The sequence below is a fragment of the Cavia porcellus genome, unplaced genomic scaffold (assembly GCF_034190915.1).
Source record: "Cavia porcellus strain 051 isolate PalLab524CR breed Dunkin Hartley unplaced genomic scaffold, mCavPor4.1 scaffold_13, whole genome shotgun sequence".
Lineage (NCBI taxonomy): Eukaryota > Metazoa > Chordata > Mammalia > Rodentia > Caviidae > Cavia > Cavia porcellus.
This window is the reverse complement of record NW_026947496.1, coordinates 1,299,453-1,309,036: the sequence shown is the minus strand read 5'-3', so window position 1 is coordinate 1,309,036 and position 9,584 is coordinate 1,299,453. Positions and strand designations below refer to the sequence as shown.

The 9,584-nt window shown below is 37.7% G+C and overlaps 1 protein-coding gene across 1 annotated transcript; it reads right to left on the bottom strand.

Moving 5' to 3' along the window:
• Nucleotides 1-1,481: 1,481 nt before the first annotated feature.
• Nucleotides 1,482-3,520, bottom strand: LOC111757198 (protein kinase C iota type-like). Its single transcript, XM_063260477.1, is given in 3 exon segments — nucleotides 1,482-1,524; nucleotides 1,526-2,298; nucleotides 2,336-3,520. Coding segments are annotated over 3 exon segments (2,001 nt in total).
• Between the last annotated feature and the right edge of the window lie 6,064 nt (nucleotides 3,521-9,584).

The following is a 9,584-nucleotide window of genomic DNA, read 5'->3' as shown; positions in this document are numbered from 1 at the left end:
TTTAGCTATTTGATGGAAAGATAAAATATGACTCCAAGCTTGGGAAAAGTTATATTTCTAATGAAACGGGGCATCCAAATGAAGATAGAAAGATATGTTAGTAAATGCCTACACATGTTGTGATCCTAAATTTAGAACTAGATAGCTTAGCTAGAATTAAACTTCAGTAAGATTGTGCCATTGTAACTTATTTAGACAATGGTGGTTACTTTTCAAGTCCTTTGCACAGAAATGGCACTGAAACAGATCAGTGCTGTATCTGGCAGCTGTGTAAATAATGAATTGCTAACTACGAATTTTAATAAAAATAGAAGTACAGTTCATTTCTGGGGCAGAGTTCTTCAAATTATTTTACTACAATTTGTAGTTAGCAATTTGTCATTTCAAGAGTTACCAGATACAGCATTGCTCTGTTTCAGTGCCATCTCTGTGCAAAGGACTTGAAAAGTAACCATCATAGTCTAAATAAGTTACAATGGCACAAGCTTGATAATGTTTAATTCTAGGCAAGCTATCCAGTTTTAAATTTAGGATGACTTAAAATGTGTAGGCATTTACTAAGTTATCTTTCTCTCTTTATTTGGATGCCCCATTTCATTAGAAATGTAACTTTTCCCAAGCTTGGAGTCATATTTTATCATTCCATCAAATAGCTAAATTTGAAAGTAAGGAAAACATCAAAAGAAAATGTTTCTAAGGATTGACATGTTCATTTGCAAGGAATCTGTGTTTCTGGTAGTACTCGGATCTTGCTTAAAAACAAAAATCAGTGTACACAACATGAACTTGCAGAGAACTCTGACATGTTAGACATATGTTTCTGATCCTGCTTTTAAGAGCTGCTCTTTGCCACTGGGCATTCAGAATGTAAAATACTCACACAAGGCATTTGTTTAAAATGTTTCCTACTGAGTCCACATTAGAACTCCTTTGGGATTTTAGCCTTATTTGGAGAAATACTTTCTTTGCATTATTGTTTTGATGTCCACTAAATATTAGAAAGTATATTTATGGTGTAATACTTTAAGATGGTTAAAGTTTGACCTAGGAGACAGAGCTACAATGTATGTGGTTTCTGCAGAGTTGTTCAAAGTTGTTACTATTGTTTTTGGATTTCCCTGAATATTACAAAATCAGGGGCCTAAATATATAGGTCATATAGTTTGGGAGCAAAACAAGCATAATGAGATATTATTTTCCAGTATAGTAAATAAAAAAAATCAGGAATATGTCTCCAAGCAACAAATGGAATGTGTTTACAAACTTGGTAAAAAGAAATTGCCTCATCGTTAAGTCTTATCATAAAAAATAACTTTGTCAACCAAAAACCAAAATCAAGCAGGGCATCTTCATATAGAAAAAGGAAATTAAAATGATCTTCCATGCAATTATGAAAGTGTCAGTTGAATGCAAGCTGGTAACAAGTTTTGTCATGCATTAGATATACAAACAGATGCTTAACTGGAAGGTGACAATCAGACTCATTCTTCTTATGTGAAAAGGGGATTGATGTACTCAAAGCCCAAATTCATCTATGCTGTTCACAAAGTAACTGTCATCAGGTGTGAGCTGGACAGGTTCGTTGGTAAATTCAGGGTCAAAGTTTTCTATCCCGAATTCTGTACCAATACTTGGCTTAAAGGGAGGAGGCACTTGCTTTTTTTCCATCATGTTCCAGTCCAGATTGTTAAAGAATGGATGCGCTTTAATATCGATGAATCCTCTCTGAGGGTGACAGCCCAATCTTACCTCTGGCTCCTTCTTCAGAAGACCCTTGAGGATGCTTCTGGCTTCGACAGACAGGTGATGTGGAATGTGGACTTCTCTTTCTAACATAGATTGCAATACCTTGTATGTGTTTAGATCAGAGTTCTTGGGACTGTCTGCTAAAGGATACGGAGGCTCTCCCACCATCATTTCGAACATGACTGTTCCAAGATTCCACCAGTCCACACTGAAACCATAGCTTTCGCCTCTGATGATTTCTGGAGCCAGATAACTGAGTGTGCCACAGAAAGTGTTGGTCTTCTCGCCTGCCTTCAGTCCTGCCTTACATAGGTTGTAATCGGTAATTTTAATGTGTCCGTCTGCATCTAGTAACAAGTTCTCCAACTTCAGATCCCTGTGTAATATCTCATGTTCATGAAGAAACTTGATAGCTAAGGAGGTCTCCCCGGAGTAGAATCTCACATGTGCTTCGGGAAAGATTCCGAACTGTTGCAGATGGTATGATGTAATCCAGGATAAAGAAAAATCTGGTTGGTGTCTCGATGCAGGAATGCAGGCCAACCAGGTAAGGGTGGTTCAAGCTCTTCTCCAATATTTGCTTCTCTACCTGGAGACGAATAAGGTTTTCATCGTCCTTTCTCACCACTTTCATGGCATAGAGGTGATCTGCTGTTTTATGCCGAGCTAGTAAAACTTTACCATAGCTTCCTCTCCCGAGGACACGGAGAAAGTCAAAGTCTTTAAGAGCAGAAGAGCACAAAGGCCTGCCATTTTCCTCACCAGTATTTGTCTCATTCTCGTCATCTATTTCTTGCATACCCACATGACTTTTAGGATTTGGTGAGACTACTTCCTGTTTGGGATCTAAAGCCATGGAAACCTGGTTTATTGGCATTGTGCATTCATCATGCAAAGTATGGTGCTTGCATGGAACTCTGATGAGTGTATGGCACTTCTTATGAACTAAAATTTTACAGTGCATACATTTGTATGCCTTGCGTCCAAATCCCCCTGTGGGGTCTGAGCAGACAGCACAATTAGCACGCTTACTGAACCTTTTAGATCGAAATGTGTGGCTGTTAGTGCAGTGAACCTTTCTCAAGTGTCCTGAAGCTCTACAGCAGATGGATTTATCTTCTGGAGAAAGTGTCTTAGGCTGTTCTTGTACCCAAAACACCTGAGGAGCCTCTGGAAATGATGGTGGGAGAGCCTCCGTATCCTTTTGCAGACAGTCCCAAGAACTCTGATCTAAACACATACAAGGCAGAGTTGTTTTTGGCACCCAAGGCACTTTAGGATCTTCTGGTATGCAAATCACCTTTCCATCTTGTGGTAAGCAAGGCACTTCAGTACATTCAGATACACAAGACACCTCAGTATACTTTGGTGCACAAGATGATGTATGAATTAGCAGCTCAGAATCTGTATTAAGCTCAGAAAGCATGTATCGATCTTCTAATTGCAACAGAGGTAACGTATTGCATGGATCTCTCTTTTCATCTACACATCTTGTTGTGAGGTGTTTATTACCAAATGAGCAGGTGTCTAGAAGTTCATTGCCCTCAGAAGAAAACAAAATCTCAAGGCTTGTCGTCTTCTTATCCCCACCTACAATTTGGGCCTGTTGGGAGGTGGTGTAGGCCATGGAGGTACTTGGGAAGAATGGGTCAGAGAAGGGTTGGTCATGCAGGAAAACTGGCATACAGGGCTTAATGGGTGAGGGAGGCCTTACTGCCTTTATTGTCTGTTCAGTGTGGGGTTGGGCATCTCTCCCTGCCAAGTAATTCTCCATAATGGCTCAGCCCAGCTGGTCATATTGTAGGTTTCTTAGTGTTTGGTGGTTGCTGGACACTGTGACATCAGTCTCTACTTCTGGACACCTTGGTCTGTCTGACTTTACTGCTGCCAGCTCTGCTGAGACCTGCCCAGAGCTGCTGAGTGTCCCGGGGCCTGTTGAAACTTCTCCATGAATCTTTTGGGTTTCAGTGTCATTTGTACCTGAGTCAACAGAGTTTTGGTGTGGGTACCTTGATGTTGGCTGTTCACAGTTGATTGGTCTTGGGGAGACCGTCTCTGGGCTGACTGTGAAAGTTGGGTGCCTTTCACATCTTGGTCTGTCTGACTTGACTGCTGCCAGCTCTGCTGAGACCTGTCCAGAGCTGCTGAGTATCTCGGGGCCTGTTGAAACTTGCCCATGAATCTTTTGGGTTTCAGTGTCATTTGTACCTGAGTCAACAGAGTTTTGGTGTGGGTACCTTGATGTTGGCTGTTCACAGTTGATTGGTCTTGGGGAGACCGTCTCTGGGCTGACTGTGAAAGTTGGGTGCCTTTCGCACCTTGGCCTGCGGCATCTGGATGGTGTGAGGCATTTTCTCAATTTTTGACATAGACTTTGTCTGCCTGGGGTCCTGGGGTTGTGGCCTCTGGATGTGGAGAAAGAATTCAGCATCCTCTCCGCTGAGTGTCTCCAGGCAAATGAGCTGGGGAGGTTGGCTGTACTGGATTGTGATGTCTTCTACAAGTGTTCCAAGTTCTGCTTGGTCATGTTGCCAGGAAGTTATGTCCAATAACTTGAGGTCCAATAACTGATAAGAAAGCCTATGGCTCAACTTTTTCATCATGCTAAGTAAATCAGTGGCTAGTTATTTTATTATTTTATCTAAGTATCTGTGAATCTATTTATCATCTATTAGTTTTTTACATTTGCATTTTTCTTATTTTTACTTTGCATCTGCACAGTGAACTACAGATATATCCTCAGATATTCTTTTTAGATACACACTAAGAGTCTTCCTAAGTCACAAAATTGGTCTATCTTGTGATCTCCTTAACTCAGATGCCCAGAGTGCTGGGATTATAGTCATACACCATCTGTCTCATGCAGCATGCTATATATATATATAGCAAATCTGGGCAAACTCCTGGCACTTTCAATCATTGGTGATATCTTCACTTTTAAAGCCATGTGTGTACACTGATAGCTTTCACAGTGCTGGGAGGTCTTTTCCATGTAAAAAAGGCCTTTTTTTCTGAAATCAAGTACTGGGGATTTGAGCCCAGAGAGCTATGAAATTTTAGGATGTTTTTCTTTCATATCATCATTTCTATTTCATTAGGTAGTACTGAGTCTTTCTAGAAAATTCCACATTAATTTTCCTTTAGAGAGAAAAATATTTGTTTCAGTGTATAACATCTGGGTGTGATGATAGTGGCTCCATAGGTTCTAGTTTTAAGGAACACACGTGATGAATTGTTGAATTTTAGCTAATGAATTTAATACAATGTGTAGTATTCAGTATTATCACATATTATATTTCCCCCAAAATAATATATAACTAGAATGACCTAACTAGGATCACTCCAGCTCATCATAACCATGGTGATGACCAGGATCTTGCAGAAGATTATACCTTGGTAGTTTCTTGCTCCATAGCTACTCTGTAATGACATGTAAACAAGGACAGTTTGTTGAGGTGGTCAGTTACTTTCTGATTTGTTTTTATTTTCTGGAAATCATAAGGATAGCAAATGGTGATGACATGGCAGACAGTTTTGTAATCACCCAAGGGGTGATAATGAGCATGTACACAGAGCATTTCAAACTTTCTTTTTGGCTGCTTGGAATCACTTCCTGTCCTACCCCAATTAGACCATGTACTATCTGCCCCAAGTGGATAGTCTGCATTTTTTAGATGTGAGGAAGCTATAGCCATTCAGGATGTATTGTTTTTGCTTTTTAGAGAGCTTATTCACTCAGTACAACTGCACTGATGGGGGAGAACAGACACAGAGCAGCCCTTCACGCTCCCAAAATGAGTAGACCATGCAGGAGGAATAGCACCTCCCAACATGGAGTCACTCTGTGTGGAGCAGTGGTGAATCACCCCGAAAGGTTACACAAGGGCAGCGAGGCTATGAGCTTGAATGTTAACGACACATCTGAGTTGAAAGCACAAGGCCCATGGAGTGTGAGATTTTAACAATAGTGTGTTAGTAAATGTTTAATAACCAACATATTTGTTTATGTATATATATATATAATGTATTACATGTACACATATGTGTATTACAAATTGTGCTGTTGTAAAAGGCATGTAACACACAAGTTATAAAGAGTAAAAACACAGTGCTCTTTCCAATCAATTCACAGGATGCTTTTTATATTTTTGAATCCATAATTGACCTATGCCCCCACCCGACAAACTCCTATAGTTCCAACACAAGTGCTGGATGATACTTTTCTCTAGATTAAGTAGTAAGACAAAAGTTCAAATATCTGGACTTATGTCTGTATGTTACTTGTTCCTCAATGATATGAGTGACTTTTTTGCTGAATGGAATAATGATGGTTTTGGGGTAGGAGAAGAACATTTTCATTTTGTATGCAGCTGACATAACAGGTGCAGACATGACACACTTTTAAATTAAGCACATTTTTAACATTAATCTTCCTCATTTTCTTAAGACTGCAGTCAGTCATTGGAACTGCAAGTCAAGCCCTGATATGTGGCATTTCATTTCTAGGATATAAATCTTCTACTAGGCTTGGGAGTATAGCTCAGCAGTACAGCACTTGCCTCACATATGTGAGCCTCTGGGCTCCATCTCTAGCACTACAAAGACACAAACACAGAACCTCTTGTCATGGTCTTTCTAAACTACCAATGTGAGATGACCAAATGTGAAATAGGGAAGACATGACCAGTATCACATTTTATAGCATTTATTCCTAGAAGAATAAAATAGCTAAGAACACAGATAATAATAAAAAGACAAGCTGAGCATGTCAGTGCATGCCTGAGACATCAACATTCTGGGAGGCTCTGGCAGGACAATTTTAAGTTCAAGCCTATCCTGCATAACTTAGTAACATGCTGTCTGAAAATTAAAAAGAAAAAATTAGGGATGTAGCTCAGTATGAAGGGTGGTACTGGGGGAGGAGGTTGAATAAAAGCTTCTGCATGCTTCTGGTCACCAGCCATTTGAGTCACCACAGCCATTCAATCTTCACAAGCCCTTTACCATGTCCTAATCTAAATTTGACTGCATAATTTCTGAACGTGATAAAGTGAGTGGTTTATGGCACTTAGTTAGGGCTATTTTGTCCCTAGCAATGGAAAGGGCCTCATAGAAACAAGGGCAACATTGCGGCAGGTCCCGGCTGTCCAGAAAAGAGTGAATCACTCAGAGATCATAGCTGGTGGATGCTTTTAAGACTTTGACCTCATTTATAATGTTTACAACACTTTCATTTATTCAACAGCTAGATAATGTGCTCAGTGAGTGCTAGTGTGTGACAGGCACTATTCAGTGCTGGATAAAATCTTTGTCTTTGAGTGTTTATCATATTGTGGAGACCACAGACAATATGCAAGACAAATCCACCTTGTCAGATCAGGCCTGAGGAGAAGATGAAAAGAGACTACCAAGAGGAAATGCAGTGTCAGAGGTGAGGCTGGACCTTCAGAAATGATGGCCAGGAAAGGCCTCCTGGAGGAGGTGACTTTAATAAAGTCCTGTTTTGGAAAGGCCCAGGCTGGCCACCACCAGGCCCCACCTGGCTGTCCCCTGCTCTGCTCATCTCCAGTCACCTAGAGAGGCCTCAGGGCAACCTTAGGGTCCAGGAGTTTGGGCATCTCCAAAACAGTGGGCAGCAGCCTTTTCAGTGGGAACCACCTTGCTAAAGGGTGATATGACAATTGGGCACAAAAACAAAAGGAGGATCACACCTTTTGACCTAGTAACGCTTTTTTTCTCTTGGAAGGATTTGACACAACAAGAAAAAGAAACCATTTGAACAAAGATGTGATAATTCTAACTGTTACTTATAATAGTTAAATACAAACTGAAATTTTAATTTCTAAACAGTTAGAAATAGTTATAATAGTGCCCAACTTTTAGCAATTATTATGTGACAAGCACTGAGCCAAAAACTTTATTGGATTCTCTCACTTCTCCCTCACAAAACCATATGAGTTAGCACTGTATTACCCCATTTCTTTATTAAAAAAATAAAAGCTTGTTCAAAGTTATACATGATTAAACATTTCTAGTGTCACATTAACTTTTATAGAATTAAATATAATGCAAGAAAGTATATCATGATGGTCTCTTGAAGTCTTTTTAAATTTTAAAAATTGTATAATTTATAAGTATCAAAATATTTGATAAGCTTGCATAAAATTAATTCAACTTCATATATAGAAACAAAGAATTTATACAAAATTTTGTATACATAATGAGAATAATTATTAAATTTTCATTGTGTTATGTAATATAGATATCTAAGTCATTTTAACTGATATGAAATGCACTTAGTAAATTTAAGAAATGATGTTTATATCATACTTACTGTCTGATTTGTGTCTCACTCTAAATACTTGTTAGTCTGTATGTTTTTGAAGAATAAAGATTTAGACTTATCACTTTGAAAGCACATTCCAAATGAATACATAGGAATTCACTCTGCCTGCAATGTGAGGAGAACAAGAACACAAAAATTATAATAGATTAAGGAAAATTCTGAAATGACATTAATAAAACAAGGGGTTACTAATTTTGTTTGAAGTTTAGCACATTAACATTAAAAATAAAAAGGATGTGCTAATCAGTGTTAGAAAAGAATACTTGTAGATAATTTCACTTGTTAGATTGGTTCATGAGGGTAGTTTTAAACATTTGCTTGTTTCTTTTCTCAGAGTTTTTATACAACTTCTCTGGGATGAAGTGTGATCATTGGAAAATTAATACATTAACATTATCTGCTGCACTTAAAATTAAAGACAATCTAATCACTGTTAGTAAAGAATACTTGTAGAAAATTTTATTTGTTAGACTACTTCATAAGCTAGTAGCTTTAATCTTCTGTTTGTTTCTTTTCTCAGAATTTTGATATAATGATTCTGGGATGAAATGTGGTTATTGAACAATTTCCATGTAGGCCTGAGAACTATGACTATAAACAAACTCACCAAATTAGCTAACCTATCACTCTTTATAACAAATGGAATTAACATATTTGGCTTATACATTACATTTCCTAATATTTTTTCCTATAACCTCTTGTGATTAGAATTCTTATGCAAATCTCCTGCTTAAACATTTCTTGTGTTTTGTAACTTTTACAGAATTAAAAATAATGCAAGAATGTATATTATAGTGCCCTGAAAATTTTTCAGTGTTTAATTCCCACTTACATTTTCAGCTCAGTTTTCAGGTTATCATATAGCATTTTTGATAGTATAAATTGAAAAAAGTGCTTACTCAGTTAGGAAAAAGTGTTAACTGAGGTTTTGGAAAATAAATTTGAACACTTACTACATATTACATATGTGTATTAGTACAGTATGTGTGATATGCTAAATAAAGCAAAATTTCGTGTTTGCCTCCTGCAAGGTATTCAAGCCCTATGAATCTTTACTTAAAGGGAATTTCTGCACTTTGTATGATTACTCAATTTCAAAACCTATGTTTTCATTTCTAATAGAAATCGCCATCTTATTTTTAAATGCCTCACACATTCAATGTTTGTATTTTTTCTGTCTTTTTGAGTGTATTGTCTCGTCTTTTGTTACCACAGGAATGTTCTAAGGGCAAGCTCAAAATTTTGTACTCTAAGAATATTCACTGAAATCTCTCATAAACATTTTTATTTTGCTTTGGAAATATAACATTTAGCAATTTTGTTTAGAGACAGTTATCATTTCCTATCTAGTGTTATAATTCCCATGGGCAAATATCATGTGAATTTTTCAGTTTTTGAATCAATTATAACTAGCTTAACTTGTTTTCTAACTCTTGAAATCATTTCCCTACTTAGAAGATACTTAGGTAGTGGTTTTGAGTTTATTAAATAC